We start from the raw sequence: 20,023 nt of genomic DNA, 5'->3' as shown, positions 1-20,023 counted from the left end.
AAGATAAAGAAGCCATTCAGGAATAGATTGAAACATAACAACATGAAATTTTAAATTTCTTTCTGGTTAAAAAAAATACTAGTATTAAACAAAAATTATGGCAGGCCATTGTTTTGGACTGAGCTCCTGTGCTAGGTCCCAGACCAGACCAAACCAAAATGGAATCACTCATGCTAAATGCCACATAATCACAATGAAACTTTAAGGATGTGGATAGATCCCAAAACAGAACAGTTTTTCCTGAAAGCAGGAGGTTCCTGTATATTCAAGAGTCATTGTAATAGAAAGGTCCCTTCTGCTTGTACCCTTACTAAGAAAGGTAACGGGGTGTAACCTGACATTAAGCAATTAACTTTTTTTCTTAGGTTCCTATCTGACAAACCCCACTGTTCTGTCACTGCCCAATGGGAGCTCTCATTCTATTTTGTATAATGGAGGCTGCATCCATTTGTGACAAATCACTAATAAATGCCAATTTACTCTATAACTAAATTTGTTGTGATTTTGTCTTTTTGACACTAGAAAAATGTCAAAGAACAAATAAAAAGTGGAAAACTGTAATATATGCTACTAAGGGCAAACTTCCTTAATATATAAAAGACCTCTTATAAATCAAAGTGCAAAAGAGATACAATTCAAGGAACCGTATACGGAAAACTTACCTTTCCACCTCTGGCTGGAAGCTTTCTCTTCCCTAAGCCCTGCAAAGGCCTCTTCCCTACAAAGGAACTCTTAATGCTTCCCAAGCTAACCTCCCACTGTTTCACCCAGTCCCAGACCTACTGTCTCTGGGTCCCAAGGTGTGTAAAGCCAAGTCCCCTCAAGTGCCTGTCATTTATGAGATGAATCCGGATAGGCCTTAACTGTTTGCCTACCATCCTCCTGCCTTCCCTTCCTCTCACACCTTTGTGCCCACAATGTTTTTTATTTAGAAGGTTATTTCCTCCTCCTCAAATAATGTTTTTCATATCATTTTAAAATGATACATTCACATAATTCAAGATTCAACAATAATAAAAACAGAAAACACTGAAAATCCCCTCCCTCTAGTCAACCTATGTTATAAGAGATAACTTATTCTTGTAGCTCCCCACCCCTTCTTTTTAGAGACAGGTTCCCCTGTCATCCAGACTGGGGTGCAGTGGCACAACCATAACTTAATGCAGCCTTGAACTCCTTGGCTCAATTGATCCTCCCATCCTTGACCTCCCCAAGTGCTAGGATTATAGGCATGAGCCACCATGCCCAGCTGTAGCTCCCTTTTCTAACCTGTCTCTTACTGATAGACATCTAGGATGTCTGTAATTGATCTTTCAAACATTGCTGCAGTGACCAATGCTGTAAATACACCATTTCATATATGCTTACATGTACCCTTAGCCAAAGTTCCTAAAGTCGAACTGCTGAGTCAAAGGGGGTATACTTTGACATTTTTCACTTCTTTAAAAAAAAATTGCCAGGCATAGTGGCATGGGGCTATAGTCTCAGCTGCTTGGGAGGCTGAGACAGGAGGATCACTTGAGCCCCAGAGTTCGAGGCTGCAGTGTGCTACAATCGTGCCTGTGAATAGTCACTGCACTTCAGTCTGGGCAACCCACATAGCAATGTGTCTCTTAAAAAAAAAAAAAATTGAGGCAACTCTCACATAACATAAAATTAACCATTTAAGAGAGTGGCATTTAGTACATTCATAATGTTGTTCAAACATCATTTCTATCTAGTTCCAAAATATTTTCATCATCCCAAAATGAAACCCCATACCCATTAAGGAGTCCCAAAAACTTTATGCTAAGTGAAAGAGGCCAGATACAAAAGACCACATATTGTATGAATCCATTTATCAGAAATGTCCAGAGTAGGCAAATCTATATATAGAGAAAGTAGATTAGTGATTTCCAAGGGCTGAGACAATGGGGAAATGGGAAATGACTGCAAACAGGTCTGGAGTTTCCTTGGGGGATGATGACAATGTTCTAGAATTATACGGAGGTGGTGGTTGCACAGCTTTGTGAGTGTACTAAAAACCACTGGATTGCATGTGTTAAGTGGTTAGAACAGTACATTTTATGCTATGTGAATTTTATCTCAATAAAAAATTGAATCTCACTGCCTTTTCCTGGATAAAAAAAAAAAAAAATTGAAAAAGGCCAGGTGCGGTGGCTCACGCCTGTAATCCTATTACTCTGGGAGGCCGAGGCGGGCGGATCGCTCGAGGTCAGGAGTTCGAAACCAGCCTGAGCAAGAGCGAGACCCCGTCTCTACTATAAATAGAAAGAAATTAATTGGCCAACTAATATATATAGAAAAAATTAGCTGGGCATGGTGGCGCATGCCTGTAGTCCCAGCTACTCAGGAGGCTGAGGCAGCAGGATTGCTTGAGCCCAGGAGTTTGAGGTTGCTGTGAGCTAGGCTGACGCCACGGCACTCACTCTAGCCTGGGCATTAAAGCGAGACTCTGTCTCAAAAAAAAAAAAAGAAAAAGAAAAAATAAGGGGTGATTATCGCTGGTATATTATTATTTTTTTTTTTTTTTTATTTTTTTTTTTTTCTTTAAGGTACATTTCAGAAGTGAATGGTATATTATTGTTGGTGGTACCATCTTTCCCGCCTCGGAGAAGCCACATCTAATCGCTCCAGACCACTGAGATTCAATCTGTCTCTTCTTCTCTTGTTATGGTCCTTCCCCTTATTTGGGGACTTGCCCTATGTCACATTTATCTTTCTGTCCCTGTCTTTTGCACATTAGTTTTTTTCTACCCAGGTAGGTTCTAAGCTCCTTGAGCCCTCACTTGTCTTTCATCGCCCCTACAGGGCAGAATGTATGAAATAGGTGAACAGGTGAATGCATTTAGCAGCTGAGCAGGGACTGCTGGACTTAAGCCCCACCTACCCCTGTGGTTCCAATCATACTTGGAGGTGGGGTAGGGGGGACAGCCTCCAGGATGGAAGATCAAGGATCTCCACTCCTCATGTTTCTGAATCAGTAAGTCTGGATGGAGGTCAAGAATTTGCATCACTAGCAAGATTCCAGGTGCTGCTGCTGTGGCACCAGTCACCACATTTTGAGAAACACTGGTCTAGATAATTCCATATTCTTCCTTGAATTATAAATTAAATAGGAAATGCTGCTTCAAAAAGAAAGAATGATTGCTAGGAAGCTTCTCTCCCTGTGATAAACACACTTGAACATCAGCAGAGGGGTCAACCCTCTTAGATTTCAGCTGTGTGGTCTCATCACATGCTTAGCTGGACCACTCAAGCCCTAAATGGACAGTCAAGTAGGAAATAACAGGCTGTGAGCTCCTACTCCAGGGAGAACCTTCACCCTGAGCCCCTGGCCTGCCCAGCATGCACAGGGGCAGCAGCTTAGCATATATTACATGCTCAAGAGATGCTTGTGAAATGGAACCACGCTGCATCTTAGAGCTCTGCTTTTAAAACTCTGCATGAACACTACCTAATTATAGCCACTTGAGCTTTTTGACTCCTTCTAAAACTGTTCCGCAGACAGTTCATCCCATATCTTAGCATTAGTTTTTCCCTGTTTTCCAATGTCAAGGGATTCAGCCATGAGGCTATATTTAGCAGACAACCTGTTTCCTTCTGCTGAGCATCTTAATTAATATTCAAACCAGGAAACAGGCAGAAATTAGAAAAATTAGGGTATAGACATTTCAAACATGTTAACACTGGTAAGGTGGGTAAAATGCAAATCTACCTAAAGATAATAGAAATTAGATTCATTTTAGAAAATAATAAGCATATCTCAGAGCAAACTAAGTTTGAACAGGGATATGAACTAAGGAGGAGCAGGAACATTAGTCATTGAAATTAACATGAAGGATGGTAGTTAAACCAAGCACTAAAAATGAGATCATGGTCTAGTGTGGATGCAAAAATAGGTAAAATTCAGTCCAGGAAGGAATCTGTGCAGGTCTCTGAGAAAAAGGCACTCATAGCAATATGTTTAGATTTTTTTAAAGTGTAAGAAAAGATTTCCTTAAAAACAGTAGAAAAAATTAAAATTCAGCTCTTATAGTGGCAGGGGAGAGACTCACACCAGGTGACCCCACCCAAGTTACAGTACCATTGTTTTTTTGTTTCTGTAAAGTGGGGATGAAAATAGCCACACAAAGGATCATAGTCAAGATCAAATGAGATATCTGTGATGCGCTATACAAATGCTTGCTGATTTTTGCCTAAAGTCTAACCTAGGGTCTGGCACAGAGTAGGCTAATGTTAATATTTGTTGGCTAATCAAGAAGCATTGCACACGGGACACAGTGACTCATGTCTGTAATCCCAGCACTTTGGGAGGCTGAGGTGGGAGGATTGCCTGAGCCCAGGAGTTGGAAGCTGCAGTGAGCTATGATTGCACCACTGTGCTCTAGCCTAGGCAACAGAGTGAAACCCTATCTCAAAAAAGAAAAGAAAGAAAGAAAGAAAGAAAGAAAGAAAGAAAGAAAGAAAGAAAGAAAGAAAGAAAGAAAGAAAGAAAGAAAGAAAGAAAGACCAAATACAGAGGGATGTAATTATGGTATACTATGTGGCTCAGGTCAAAACGATGTTTACATAGCCATAACAATATAAACACTGAATATTGATTTAACTAAAAATTGATGATATTATTATTTTGGGATAATGGGAGATGGGAAATGTGTGTTGAGGAAATGTCAGCAAAAGAACTATGTCCTCATTTAGGCTGGGCATGGTGGCTCACACCTGTAATCCTAGCCCTCTGGGAGGCTGAGGTGAGAGGATGGCTTGAGGTAAGAAGTTCGAGACCAGCTTCAGCAAGAGTGAGACCGCCCTCCATCTCTACTAAAAATAGAAAGAAGGCCAGGCGTGGTGGCTCACGCCTGTAATCCTAGCACTTTGGGAGGCTGAGGTGGGAGGATTGCTTAAGGTCAGGAGTTCGAAACCAGCCTGAGCAAGACCCCGTTTTTACCAAAAATAGAAATAAATTAATTGACCAACTAAAAATATATATACAAAAAATTAGCCGGGCATGGTGGCACATGCCTGTAGTCCCAGCTACTCGGGAGGCTGAGGCAGGAGGATCGCTGAGCCCTGGAGATTGAGGTTGCTGTGAGCTAGGCTGACGCCACGGCACTCACTCTAGCCTGGGCACAAAGTGAGACTCTGCCTTAAAAAAAAAAAAAAAAAAGAAAGAAAGAAAGAAATTTGCTGGGCAACTAAAATTAGAAAAAATTAGCTGGGCGTGGTGGCGCATGCCTGTAGTCCCAGCCACTCGGGATGCTGAGGCAGGAGGATCGCTTGAGCCCAGGGGTTTGGGGAGGAGGTTGCTGTGAGCTAGGATTATGCCATGGCACTCTAGCCTAGGCAACTAAGCAAGACTTTGTCGCAAAAACAACCAAAGGGAAAAAAAAAAGAACTATGTCCTCATTGGCATAGAATGAAGTCAATAATGTTTAAAATTGAAAAAAAAAAAAAGAAATAGCAGTATAATCATATTAATAAATTTATGATAGTAAAAAAAAAAGAAGTTGCTTTAAAAGTTCATAGTGGTGGGAGGGTGGGCGCGGTGGCTCACGCCTGTAATACTATCAGTCTGGAAGGCCAAGGTGGGCGGATTGCTCAAGGTCAGGAGTTCGAAACCACCCTGAGCAAGAGCGAGACCCCGTCTCTACAAAAAATAGAAAGAAATTAATTGACCAACTAATATATAGAGAAAAAATTAGCCGAGCATGGTGGCGCATGCCTGTAGTCCCAGCTACTCCGGAGGCTGAGGCAGGAGGATCACTTGAGCCCAGGAGATTGAGGTTGCTGTGAGCTAGGCTGATGCCATGGCACTCACTCTAGCCTGGGCAACAGAGCGAGATTCTGTCTCAAAAAAAAAAACAACAAAAAAAAGTTCATAGTGGTTGTTTCTGGGAAGTTGGATTTGGCAAGGGGTAGAGTAGAGGAATGCTATTTTTCAGTGTTATATAACTTTTAAAACTATGCTCTTGTTTTACTTTCCTAAATATAATATTTTAACTATCAGAGAGCTTCATTGGATGTTTGAAGAACTTGAGAAAATCAGATATATTAAATTTATAAATATTTAATGAGGTATATTTTAATTGAACTTATAAATGGGTTAGTTGCTTAGAATTTAATGTTATGATCTGTTTTATAAGCTTTAATCAGAGAATAAATAAAAGCATATGCATTGTGTTCAATTGTGTCCTCTAAAAAGATATGAAGTCCTCACCCCCTGTACCTCAAAACGTGACCTTAATTGGAAATAGGGTCTTTACAGGGATAATCAAGTTAAAATGAGGTCATTAGGGTGGGCCTTAGTCCAATATGACTGGTGTCCTTATAAAAAGAGGAAATTTGGACACAGACACATAGAGAGTACGGTACGCCATGTGAAAATGGACGCAGAGACAGGGTGATGCTTCTACCAGCCAAGGAAGGCCAGAGCTGGGAGGATCCCTTGAACGCAGGAGTTCCAGGGTTGCTGACAAATCACCAGAGGCCAGGACAGAGGCCTGGGACAGATTCTGCTCACAACCTCAGAAGGAACCAGCCCTGTTGACACGTTGATCTCAGACTTCCAGCCTCCACAACTGTAAGACAATAAATTTCTGTTGTATCAGTCACCTACTTTAGGATACTTCACTATGGCAACCTTAGGAAACTAATCGTGTGCCTTTATTGTCACATCAAAGGTTCCAATTTATAAACAGAATGATATATTTCATAAATTGAGTTTAAAGAAAATGGACTATTTAAAATCCAAGGTATGCATCTTTATAACCTGGTAAAAATAAAAATAAGAAAAAGAATGTAATAAAAATTTAAAGAAATAAATAAAAGAAAATCCAAGGTAGTTGCTCACATAAAGCCTTTTCACACACACACATTAACTTAATTCTGATAAGGTATAAATTAGTGTTTTCCTAATTTGAAGGATGACAATTAGGATTTTCTTGTCTAGGAAGAGCTGTAAGATGGAGTGAGAAGTGGAGGAAGAAATCTGGAGGAGAAAACTGCTCTGCCAGCCCCAGAGCCCACCTTGGCACCCTTGTGGGTGGCACCGCACTGCCCTGCAGGCCTCACCCGCGCCTTTACTCCCCTACTGGCCTACCCCACCTCCCTGCCCAGGCTGGAGAGCAGTGGCACGATCACAGCTCACTACAACCTGGAATTCCTGGGTTCAAGGGATCCTCCTGCCTCAGCCTCCAGAGTAGCTGGGACTACAGGTGCATGGCACCATGCCTGGCTAATTTGTTTTTAACTCCTGGTAGAGACAAAGTCTTCCTGTGTTGCCCAGGCTGGTCTGAACTCCTAGCCTCAAGTGATCCTCCTGCCTTGGCCTCCCAAAGTGGTAGGATTACAGGTGTGAGCCACCTTGCCAGACTCTGAAGCTTTATTTGCTAAATCTGGCAGGACTATCAGGGCTGGGCCAGAAGGAGAGAGTTTGAACAGAGAAATAACTTGATCTGACTGTCTTAAAATGTAAGATGGCTTTTGAATTAACTCATTCACCAAGTTGATTCCTGTTTATTGAACATGCAGTAGGCCAGACAGTGTACTCTGGGCATTCAGCTGTAAGCAAAATGGACAGGATGCCTGCATCATGGGCAGGCTTTACACCCTTTGGCCTCCACGCATTCATCCTTGTTCTTTGCACACAGTTAAGTGTCCCAGACTTCAGGAAACCTGCGCGGCCTCCTAGCACCGCTGATGTACCCTCAGCACAACACCTAAGCTTCCCTGTTCACTTTAACATCTGTCTTCTTTGCTAAACTGTGAGCTTTGCAAGCATAGGAATTAGATCTCTTTTACTCACAGCTGATTCCCCAGGGCCAGGGCACTGCCAGGCTTAATGCATTTGGGTCTTGACAGTTTTTCTAAACCTGGTCACCTAGCATTCCTCCAGTAGGGTGAGCAGCCTGACATTCTTTCAATAAAATCTGTTAAGATCAGCTAGATTTGGTGTCTGCTGCTTGCCGCAGGGAACCCTGATGATGCATCACTTGAAGCAGTTTATTAGAGTAGTGACAGCAGAGGAGCAGACAGTGTGAAAAAGCTGGTGCTCCCTTTGGGTGCTCCCTTCCTGTGCTCCTGGAGCCGCAAAGGCCGCAGCAACACACCACGGTCAGGCCTCTCAGAGACCAATAGGCCCCAGGAACACACAGGCTGGGGCGTGCACATGGTCGAGTTTTGTCTTCCTAGCATTTTTTTCCTCCTTTTTTTTTTTTTTGGCCTACAGACCCTATCACTTTGGGGTGGGTTCTGTCCGTTTTCCACTCAGTGGCTATTTCAGCCCTTCTGCCTTGTACCATGCGATTTATTCATGTGTTCAGTTAAAAGAGAGAGCAAAATGAAAACATTTTCCCAGACGTTTAAAAAAAAGGAGAGAGAGAGGGAAAGGAGAGAAAGCTGTGACTTATCCACTGAACGAAACATGGAAGAACCACTTAAAATGACATATTCTGTTCACACGAGAAAGTGCTTGCAAGAAAGAAAAACAAATAATGAAATGACATTTGCAATTACTTAGGGATATGCTTATGATCGAATATTAAGTACAAAGAGCAAGATAAAAAAAATTATGTTCTTCTAAACAAGCCTCTGGGTTCCAAACATACATTTTTAAATACACCTGTACAATGAGAAAAAATGGCAGGAAGGAAGCCAGGACCCGAGCCGCCGTTGTTTGTTGGGCAGTAGGCAATTCGGTGGTTCTTTGTTTCTTTGCCCGGTTTTCTGTATTTTCTGAGCCTTATATAACCAAACTAAAGGCTCTTGATACACGAAGTCTACAAGCTGCAAGGATTCCGAGATAATAAAAATTGCATTGAGTTGGAATGTTTGAAACCTTTTTACTCCCAAGTTCAGCCTTCTTTGTGCAATTTGCATTTTCCCTGTAAAAGCCTTCAATTCGCTGCAGGACACCATCGCCTTTCTTCTTAAAGCCCCCCTGGGCCTCAGTTTCTTCATCCGGGCAATGGGATGATCATGAGGAAGACGATAGTCGCAGGAGGAATCCAGCGGAAGGCAGGCAGCTTTGCGGACCCAGCAAAGAAACGCTTCTCCACTCACGGGCCATTGTGGCCTTAGATACCTTGTAGGTGGCCCAGTGGAAGCCAACCAGCGGATGGCCGGTTAGCTCAGTTGGTTAGAGCGTGGTGCTAATAACGCCAAGGTCGCGGGTTCGATCCCCGTACGGGCCACAGGAGCAACTTTTTAAAAATACATTTTGCCAGCATTTTTTTGAAAAATATGCCTTTCAAGGACTCTAAGCGGCGCGCAGACAGCAGGGAGACACGGAATCTTGCTTACTCTCGGCCCGGAAGTCGTCCCAGGAGCCGCCTGGGGAGAGCCGCGCGCATGCGGGCGGCCACCGGTCACCCCGAGCGTCCGCGAGGACACACTCCCACACCCACGACGTTCCTCGAGGCTCGGGCTTGCCTGGAGGGGCTGCCCGATGAAGACAGATGTCACAGATGCCACCAGCTAGTGTTCCGAGGCCCTCGCGCGGCCCCCGGTGTTCCCGGCGTTCTTAGGGTTGCGAGTCCGGGTCTGGAATCGGTTCATTCCGCAGACTTGGCGAGCAGAGCCCGGTGCGCGCGGCGCCCGGCGGGAAGACAGCGGCGGGCGGGCAGCCAGAGGCCCGCGCCCCGGCCCACGCGGAGCCCGCGACCCGCCGGGAATGAACCACTGCCATGCTTCAGCGAGGCGCTCTGGTTGTAGAAGGAAGTATCTGGGGTTTTCTCTTGCTTTTTTTTTCTTTTCAGGGCGATCTTTGCCTTCACCTTCCTTCCTCTTGGTGCTGCGTTTTGCAGCCACCGGGCGGTGGGTGAATTTCCCACCCGTGGTTCACGTCCTGGCGCGGTCTGGTGCGTCCAGTTTAACAAAAGCCACTTTTCTAGGGCCAATGCTATTTTATATCGGGGATCCAGCAGGAGCTCCAGCTCTTTTGGAAAAAATCTGCAGAGGAAACCTCTACTATAGTATTCGTTCTTTCCTCAAGTATGTGTTAAGTTCTGACCTAAATAAGTATCACTAGCAGCTCGAGGTCCACAGACCTCACAGGTTTGAGCCCTTGATAAGCTCTCAATGAATGCCGGCTGATGAGACTGTTGTTGTTACAAACAAAGTTAGAAGGAGAAGCTGGGACTGCTGACACCTAAAATAGACACCTGCACACATGCCGAATGTCACACCTTGCTGTATGTGTGTACAAGGCACCTTGTGAGATGGAGGAGCACAGCGTGGAGGAGCTGGTGCAGATCGCTGCCCTAGCACATACTTACCTGAATTTGAAGAGGTTCAGAATAAGGCCACTGTGGCATGAAATTTAGTTTTAGCAGAAGGCATTTGCTCTTATCTGCTAAAGAGCAGAGCCTCCCAAAAGAACTCAAAAGAACTCAAATTGTCATAAATCCCCTCCTGGGGAGCAACTAGGAAAGATTGATTCTTATCACTCACTGAAGAGGAGAAGTTGGCACCACACCTAGACAGACGTTGTCACAAGACCATCTCCCTTCTATTCATCTCTCCTAAAAGTCTTTTTTTCCCCCAAAAGTGTCCTTCTGCCCCTCCCCTTTCCCTATTAATATGGTACATAAATCCCAAATTCTATCCACCTACTGGAGTCACATTTTTGTGTAAGCTTTCTCAGGTACATTAACAAAAACACATGTTTTAATTTTGTCTTTTTTCTTTTAATCTGTCTTTTGTAAATTTAATTCAAAGTCCTCCAAGCAATGTAACCTAAGAGGGTAGAGAAAAAGTTTTTCCTTTCCAACAGGGTCAAAAAGATGGTGCAATGGGGTACCATGTTCTAGATGATAGGGGCAGTTCTTGGCCTAAGAGTCTGAGGGGACCTTTCTTTTTTCTTTTATTGACTTTTTTTCTTCAGAAAATCATCCAAGTTTCAAAGAGAGGACCTTTCTGACATCTGAGGACGGGAGGATGAGAAGGGCTGTCTTTCAAAAGTTAAAAAACAAAAAGGAAATGATTAAAGAATTCAAACAAATATCACAAATCTGATCTCCCTACCAGCCAACCCTTAGTGAATCTACTAATGAATTAAAACACAACAGGAGGCAGGGCTCTGTGGCTCATGTCTGTAATCCTAGCACACTGGGAGGCCAAGGGGGACAGATTGTTTGAGATCAGGGGTTCCAGACCAGCCTGAGCAAGAGTGAGATCCTGACCGCCCCCCAAATGTCTACTAAATATTTAGAAAGAAATTAGCTGGACAGCTAAAAATATATATAGAAAAAATTAGCCGGGCATGGTGGCGCATGCCTGTAGTCCCAGTTACTCGGGAGGCTGAGGCAGGAGGATCCCTTGAGCCCAGGAGTTTGAGATTGCTGTGAGCTAGGCTGACGCTACTGCACTCTAGCCCAGGTAACAATGAGATTCTGTCTCAAAAACAACAACAACAAGATGCATGGCAAATGCACTGTAAGTACTGATGATAATGATAATGATGATCTTTTGGAGGAAAAAATGATCAGAAGGTCTTCCAGAACCTTCTCTGATAACAGCCTGGCCTCCAGCCTTCCCCTTGTTGGCATCGTGGCACTCATCATACAGTGCTGCAAATGCCAGTTTCCTCCTTGCCACCTAGATTGTATACTCCACAGGGCAGCGATGGCGACTCACCTAACAGGTGCTTACTAAGTGTTGTTGACCAATGGCCCTATTGCCTTTCCCAGGGAGAGAAGCTGAGACATGTGTCCATACCTACAGCTACAAGTCAGGGTGGGAAGGACACACAGAGCCTCCACAGTAAAGAGAGGAGATTAGGTTGAGGAAGAAGAGGCATTGAAGCTGGATGCATAGGACTAAAATGTAGAGAAGGTGGGTTCATTCATTCATTCATATTCATCCATCCATCATTCATTCCCTGAGCGTGCATTCTGGGGCAGGACCTGTTCTGGGCACCAAATGAGCAATATATTAATATCTCAAAGTGCACCTAGTCTGGGTGGTGGGTAGACATGGGGTGGGTCGACGTGGAAAAAATTGGGGGGATGGGGAGCACCCTTGTTAAAAATGCGAACTTTGGGTACCCTCTTGGATCTATAAATCAGAATGTCTGGGGGTGGGGCCCAGGAATCTGTATATCCAGAAAGTATCCTCAGGTGATTCTGATGCACAATGACTTTGAGAACATGTGGATAGTGTGATAAGTGTTAGGCAAAGGGTTCTGGATCCCAAAGACCTCTGCTGGGGAGATCCGGGATAGCTCCTGGAGGAGGTGACAGCTGGAAGTTAAATACATCCATGACAGGCGATAAGAAAGTAAGGCCGGTCTACTGGGCCGATGCAGGACTTGGCGAAGGGCGGGGCTCGCTCAGACCCCACCGCCGACCCACCCGGCCAGGTACAGTTGCCTGCTGAGGTGTCTTGGCCAGGTACGGTTGCCTGCCGAGGTGTCTTGGCCTGCGGGGCACTCGTAGCCCGCCCCTTTCCCAGGTGACGCACTTTCCAGCCGCCGTCGCTCGGCGACCCGGGTTCGAGTCCCCGCCTCGGCCGCCATGGCGGACGCGGAGCCGGAGGCTGAGGGCGGCAGCGAGGATGGCGGCGGCGGTGGCGGCCTGGCTCCTCCCGGCAAGAGCAGCAGCGCCACCCGCGTGGCCCCACTGGGCCCCGAGCAGCTGCGGCGGGTCCTAGAGCAGGTGACGAAGGCGCAGCCGCCAGCCGAGCCGCTGCCTTTCGTGCTGCAGGACGCGGCGCGGCGGCTGCGGGACGCGGCCCAGCAGGCTGCCCTGCAGCGGGGCCCGGACGCCGAGCCCCCTCGCCCGCCGCGCCTGCTGCCGCCCCAGGTGAGGCGCCGGGAGGGACGTGGGGGAAGCTGAGGCCTGGAAGGGGCTGAGACCTCGCGGCGGGGCAAGGTCGTCGGCTTTGGAGCTGCTCGGTCAGGGAGGCCGGCATCCGCCCGCATTAAAACCTCAGGGCGTCCCCAGGCTGAGTTCCTTAGGGACGGCAGTCGGCCCCCACCTGTCACCGTCCCAGCGTATCATCACCTCCGCGGCGCCTCGCTCTAGGAGCCTTTGCTCACGCTGGGCCCTCTGCCTGGGACGCCCTCGTGCCTTCTCTGCTTTCACAGCCCTGCTCGGGCTCCTCCGTGCTGCCTAGCTCTTCTACAGGCCTCTGTCGGCTCATTCAGCCTTTGTGGAGCGTTCTCCCTGTCCCGGATTCCGACGTTAAGTGCAGGAGGTGCAGCCTGGAACACACTGGATGAACATAAGGCAGGTTCTGGGAGTGACAAGGGCTGCTTTAGAGCAGGGTTCTGTAGGCCTGACACTGGAGCTGAGACCTGAATGGATTAAAAGGAACCAACTTAGCTTTTCAGGTGTAAGGCACAGCAAGTGCCAAGGCCGCGACATTTGTAACCCCAGTGCCCGTACAGCTCCTGATACAAACAATGAATGGAAGACGTGAAAGCACTCTGTATACTACAAAACGTCCTTTCTCAGTGGGTTTATTTTCCGGGTAACAGAACTCTTGGCTGCTAAGGGAGTTGGAACTACAACGGTCTCCCAGAGGGTCCAGCATAGCACCTGAGGCTGGAGGTCCTACACATCATCCATACAATCACAGCCCCTTCCAGTGATGGGGCTATTAATGGCAAAGTTCTTCTCACTCCAAAATTGCTCAAAGAAGAGAGTTTATTCCACTAGAAGAAATAGCATAGAGAATAGAACCAACACTCTTCATTTGTTTGAGGTTTTGTTGACAGTGATTTTTGCAGCTGAGAGTTGTATCCAGTTGGTCATCAGGACTGGAGAGTTGTCTCGCTGAAGTTTGGGGAGATAAGTATGATTCTGCCCAAACACCATACTTCCCAGAGGTGTGACCTTGGGTAACATTTTTGGGCTTTGGTCCTTGTTTGCAGGAAGGATAGTTTTCTGGCTTATGTTCTCTGTGGAAAAATGAAACACCTCTCACATAGGCTATGCACAGCAAGTCTGAGTCAGACGACTGCATGCCACCACCCAATGCAGCCACCATCCTGTGGCTGCCATTTGCAGAGCCCCTGCTGTGTGCCAGGCACTAGATTGGGCTGTTTAATTCTCAGCAGCCACCCAATAGTGTTTTTGTATCAGCATTTTGCAGGTGGGAAACAAGTTCAGAGAGGTTGAGTGACTTTGCCCAAAGTCCCTTAGGTGTCTGGGTACACTTTAGAGCCCATGTACTCCACACCTGGCTGATTGTGTCCATAGCTGTTTGGATTTGGAGTGGCAACTTAGGAAGTAGTCCAAAAATTGTACATTTTCCATAAAATGAAAGCAAACTTAAAGGTTAGGCACCATGATAAAATTGTATTCTGTGGCTAATGTAGTGGAGATGATATAAATTCTACACACAAAATAATGTACATTTTGTGGCCCATTCTGCTAATACTTTTTTTTTTTTTCTGAGACAGAGTCTCGCTTTGTTGCCCAGGCTAGAGTGAGTGCCCTGGCATCAGCATAGCTCACAGCAACCTCAAACTCCTGGGCTCAAGCGATCCTACTGCCTCAGCCTCCCGAGTAGCTGGAACTACAGGCATGTGCCACCATGCCCAGCTAATTTTTTCTATATATATATTAGTTGGTCAATTAATTTCTTTCTATTTATAGTAGAGATGGGGTCTCACTTTTGGCTCAGGCTGGTTTCAAACTCCTGACCTCGAGCAATCCGCCCGCCTTGGCCTCCCAGAGTGCTAGGATTACAGGTGTGAGCCACTGTGCCCGGTCTCATTCTGCTAATACTCTTTTAGCTCCAACTGTGTCATGGAGGCCCCAAAGGCAAACCAGATGTGTACTTTGCCCCTAAGGAGTTTATGAAATAACAGGAGGTAAAATATGGCCCAGATAAGTTCCAATCAAGGTCACAAAGCTAGAGATACAAAGAACAATGCATTCAGGGAAAGGGAGATTATATCTGTCTGAGGGGGTCCGAAGCGACTTTGTTGAAGAGGTATTAATAGTAACTAGATTTGGAAGAGTGGGTCTGAGTGGAAAATGCAGAAGAGGGGAGGCAGTGTTCCAGGGCTGGGGGTGGGGTGCACTTAGACAGGGCAGAAGGCTCACTGAGGGGGATAGTGTGGATCAGAAGCACAGACCAAGTGGATACTCCTGTGGGTCAGATTGAGGCTCCAGCCTCTCCCCATCCTCCGTTCCCACTTCACGAATATTTCTTCTCCCATCCAACATGCCGTGCCCTTTTCATGCATCCATGCATTTGCACATTTTTTTTCTTAGAATGCCCTGTTTTTTCTTAGAATGCCCCTTTTCTCCTGGCAAAAATTCTCAGCCTTCATGCCACCCTTCAGATCACCTGTTCTGGAAAGCCTACCACCGCTGGGGTGTTCCTGTCTCTCAATTGCACCTGCTGTACCATGTGATGTCATTGTTTTCCTGTCTGCCTCACCTGTCTGTGTTCTTTAGGGAATCTTGTCTGTCTTCAGAACCACCAGGGGAACTTTTGAAGGGACAGATCTCAGGGCTCCAGCCCAGGAGATCGGATACAGTAGGTCTGCGAGGACACTAAAGCATGGCGGGGGAAACCACCCACCATCTCAAGGGTGAGACTAGGGCTTGGCTAATGTTTATGTATCTCGTCCAGACATACTTAGTAAAAGTTTACTGAATGAAATAAACATATAACAAAATATCAAGTATAATACCCACATAATAAACATTTTAGATAGCAGATAAATAAATTACTAGACCAGCTTTGCCTCTGTGGTAATCCTAAAACAATAGGATTGGGGGGTTTGTGTGTGTGTGTGTATTCATCTAATGGCATTATCTGGTAATATCCCAGGAGTTTCGGGAAATTCTAAATGGTAGTGAAATGAAACAAGGTTCTTGAAGGTTATGCAAAATCAATCTAATTGTCATTTGATTCATAAGTGGCCCGGGAATTGGGGACTCATGGGGCATTGGCACCAGCTCTGTATATTTCATAAACCAAAATGTTGAATCATCTCTGCTATTTGTAGTAGTGTATAACATGCATACAGACAAGAGCTGTACTCTAGCTTGATTTGAGTGAGGGTTTTTATTTTGCCCCATGTGTCATTTTTATTGACCCTCCACTAGTAGAGGGTTGAGTCTAAAGAGGGCCTGTTGGTGGTCCCAAATAAGTGATTCTTAACTGAGGGCAGTTTTGCCCCACAGGGGGCATTTGGCAATGTCTGGAGACATTTTTGATTGTCTTGACTTGGGAATGCTCCTGGCACCTAGTGGGTAGAGGCAGGGACACCGCTCAACATCTTTCATGCACAGGACAGCCCACAACAAAGAATTACTGGTCCGAAATGTCAGGGTGCTGAGGTTGAGAAACCCTGCTCTGGACAGTGAGGTTTGTCTTTTCTTCCTGGAGGAAAGTGCTCATTATTTCTGCTCTGTGAGGGCAGGAGCTTTGTCTGTTTTGCTGCCTCTATCTTCTCCTTGAGCCTGTGACAGCTGTATCCCTGACACCTATAACAGTCTCTGGCACAGGGCCAGTGCTCAATAAATGTCTGTGGAATGTTCTTCAAGGCAGCCCTTCCCTTTGGTAGGTGTTTTTCTGTTGCAGACAGTGCTGCAACCTTGAACCTGGTAAGACATACATCTTTGGGCCCATGTGAGTGTTTTTTGTGAAATTCAAGAAGTGGAATTGCTAGGTCAAAAATCACATGTACTTAAAACCTCGTTAGATATTTTTGTAAAAAGTTGTTGGAGATATGCAGTCTCATCCTGGGTATGTGCCCCTGGAACAACTCACACATGTATATACACGTGCGCACACACACATACACATCCGTGAAGGTTCAGAGCAGACTGTAAGAGCAGAAGGTTGGAAACTGCTTGTCCATGAACAGGAGATGGACTCATGTTGCAGGGAAAATGAACTACTGAGAGCTACACGCAGCAATATGGATAAATTTCACAAAGCAAAACTGAGTGAACACCTGAGAAAGCCCAATCAAGTCGCCGGAGATTATATCATTTATATGAAGTTTAAAAACATGTCAAAACTGAACTATAGGCCGGGCGCTGTGGCTCACGCCTGTAATCCTAGCTCTTGGGAGGCCGAGGCGGGCGGATTGCTCAAGGTCAGGAGTTCAAAACCAGCCTGAGCAAGAGCGAGACCTCATCTCTACTATAAACAGAAAGAAATTAATTGGCCAACTGATATATATATAAAAAAAAAATTAGCCGGGCATAGTGGCGCATGCCTGTAGTCCCAGCTACTCGGGAGGCTGAGGCAGAAGGATCACTCGAGCCCAGGAGTTTGAGGTTGCTGTGAGCTAGGCTGACGCCACGGCACTCACTCTAGCCTGGACAACAAAGTGAGACTCTGTCTCAAAAAAAAAAAAAAAAAAAAAAAAAAACTGAACTATATATTTTTAGGGATATCTACATATGCAGTATAAATGTTAAAATATAAAAATGATAAACAGCAAATTCAGGACAGGGTCAAGAAAAGGGCATATAAGTTGGGAGAATATCAGGGGGCTTTACTGGAACTAGTCATGTTGCATGTCATAAGGTAGGTGGCAGAAACCTAGGTTACATTGTTCTTTATGGCTTTTTTGGTTTCCAGATTTCATTTAAAACCTTTCTTTTTTTTTAAATGAGCCCACCTATTGAATTGAGTCCAATTTAGAGTATAAGAACTCCAAGTAAAACGCATGGGTAAAACTATAAAGGATATTATCTCTGAATGGTTCATGAAATCAATTTAGTGGATTATGACTAGTATTTTTTTTTTTTTTTTTTTTGAGACAGAGTCTTGCTTTGTTGCCCAGGCTAGAGTGAGTGCCATAGCGTCAGCCTAGCTCACAGCAACCTCAATCTCCTGGGCTCAAGCAATCCTGCCTCAGCCTCCCGAGTAGCTGGGACTACAGGCATGCCACCACCATGCCTGGCTGATTTTTTCTATATATATTAGTTGGCCAATTAATTTGTTTCTATTTATAGTAGAGACGGGGGTCTCGCTCTTGCTCAGGCTGGTTTTGAACTCCTGACCTTGAGCAATCTACCCGCCTCGGCCTCCCAGAGTGCTAGGATTACAGGCCTGAGCCACCGCTCCCAGCCATGACTAGTATTTTTTAAAAGGTAATGTAGAACAGATATCATTAGAGGGTGTTTATTTAGGAATGGCAGGTGATTGCATAAACTTTTTGCTTCATTTACATATGCAGATGTGTTCTGCACATGTGTACTCGGTCATGATGTAAAATGTTTCACTGGTCTGTAGTTAGAAAGGTTTGAAAAACACCGCTGTAAACAGAACAGACATATTACATAGACTCTTATATGTAAGACATAAATTAAAAAACAATTCGATAGTAGATTTACGATGAGAGCAAAATTATGGAAATGCTGGTAAGCATAATACTTCTTTTCTCTTTCTTGTTTTCCTCTTTCTATACTTAAGCAACTAGAAGCCATTTGTGTCAAGGTAACATCTGGAGAAACTAAAGGACAGGAAAGGCCAATGCCCCTACTGGCCACCATCCAGCCCAAAGCAGCAAGACAGAGCCAGCCTCCCGGCAGGAATTCCAGCCAGATGGGGCTCTGCGTTGCCAGCCCTCAGCTGCTCAGGGTGCAGCCCCTCGTGAGAACTGGTCCCCAGCCATGCTTCCCGAGTGACTTGCCTCAGCCTCCTGCTCAGGTGTTTGTACAGAGACCACTGCCTACCCTCCAACCAGTCCCTGCAAAGAGAGTCACAGCCCCCAAGCCCCGACATGGACTGGGCTCCACATTGGCCCCTTTGTCGGCCTCTGACCCGCCGGCAGTAACATCTGTTTCATCCAGTTCAGCTCATTTATTTATTTCCAACTTGCATACAAAACATACTGAGAAACTAAAAAAATCTTTAAAAGTGAAAACACGTTCTGGACGGATATCTCGACCTCCCAAATATAAAGCTAAAGATTATAAATTCATAAAAACGGAGGATTTGGCAGATGGTCATCCGTCAGATTCCGACGATTACTCAGAACTGAGTGTGGAAGAAGATGAGGACCAGAGGGACAAGCAGGCACTGTTCGACTTATCAAGCTGCTCTCTGAGGCCCAAAACTTTTAAGTGTCAGACTTGTGAAAAATCCTACATAGGAAAAGGGGGACTTGCCCGGCATTTTAAACTTAATCCAGGCCATGGCCAGCTGGAACCTGAGACAGTGTTGTCTGAGAAAGCCAACGGGAGCACGATCCTGGGGTCGCTGGAGGGAGGAACCGTTACCCTGACTGCACCAGAGCTGTCCACACCAGCTGCTGTACCGGGGGCCGGGGCTCTCTCCTGCTGTGCCACAGGGACAGAGTCAGCACGGGGTAACCTGCAGGTAACGTGTCTGTCGTGTCTGTCTGGGTATGGTGTCTTTGTTCCTGCCCCTGCCTGCCCATCGTCCTTAAGTTAACCTTTATGGTATCTTACTGGGGCTCAGGCAAAGGCTCAAGCAGTCTCATAGTCATCATAGTGGGGGATCTAGACCCCTGCATTGTTGGCACTGCTGCCAAACGGAAGAGATATGCATCTTTTCTCTATTGACGTGATTGGATGGGAACGCAGCTGTCAAGTCAGTAAAACTCATCACAGTACTCATGGCTGACACTGACATTACAGAGGGTGTTGGGAAAGGCCAGAATTGGGTATGGCAGTCCATGGGGGTGCTTCCTGGAGTGTCAACAGTCCCAGGCTGCTTAGCATGTCCTCTCCCTTCTGAAACTTTTTTTTTTTTAAGACAGGGTCTTTCTCTGTTGCCCCAGCTAGAGTGCAGTCATGTGATCATAGCTCTCTGCAACCTCTAAATCCCAGGCTCAAATGATCCTCCTGCCTCAGCCTCCCAAGTAGCTGGGACTATAAGCACTTGGCCAATTTTCTGTTATTTTGATAGTAGCTATCCTAATGGGTATGAGGTGGTATCTTGGTATAGTTTCAATTTGCATTTTCCTAGTGATTAGTGATGAGCATCTCTTTATGTGCTTATTGGCCATTGTTTATTTTTTCTGGAGAAACGGCCATTCAAGTTCCTTGCCTTTGAATTGGGTAGCTTTTTACTGTTA

General features: G+C 45.6%; 2 protein-coding genes and 1 non-coding gene across 3 annotated transcripts in view; 2 read left to right on the top strand and 1 right to left on the bottom strand.

Annotated features, from left to right (window-relative positions):
* HSP90AA1 (heat shock protein 90 alpha family class A member 1) overlaps nucleotides 1–14,171 on the bottom strand; it is a 216,904-nt gene extending 202,733 nt beyond the window's left edge. The window contains exon 1 of the mRNA XM_012746310.3: nucleotides 14,166–14,171. Within this exon, the coding sequence (XP_012601764.2) occupies nucleotides 14,166–14,170 (5 nt within the window). The 5' untranslated portion in view covers nucleotide 14,171. The remainder of the gene's footprint in view (nucleotides 1–14,165) is intronic.
* Nucleotides 9,118–9,191, top strand: TRNAI-AAU (transfer RNA isoleucine (anticodon AAU)). Its single transcript has one exon. It is a non-coding gene; the product is annotated as a tRNA-Ile (tRNA).
* ZNF839 (zinc finger protein 839) overlaps nucleotides 12,493–20,023 on the top strand; it is a 34,964-nt gene continuing 27,433 nt past the window's right edge. The window contains exons 1-2 of the mRNA XM_012746367.3: nucleotides 12,493–12,800; nucleotides 18,394–19,302. Coding sequence (XP_012601821.2) covers nucleotides 12,513–12,800; nucleotides 18,394–19,302 — 1,197 coding nt within the window. The 5' untranslated portion in view covers nucleotides 12,493–12,512. The remainder of the gene's footprint in view (nucleotides 12,801–18,393; nucleotides 19,303–20,023) is intronic.

Source organism: Microcebus murinus, chromosome 6, assembly GCF_040939455.1.
Source record: "Microcebus murinus isolate Inina chromosome 6, M.murinus_Inina_mat1.0, whole genome shotgun sequence".
Taxonomy (NCBI): domain Eukaryota; kingdom Metazoa; phylum Chordata; class Mammalia; order Primates; family Cheirogaleidae; genus Microcebus; species Microcebus murinus.
The sequence above is the reverse complement of the archived record's forward strand: the minus strand, read 5'-3'. Positions and strand labels throughout refer to the sequence as shown.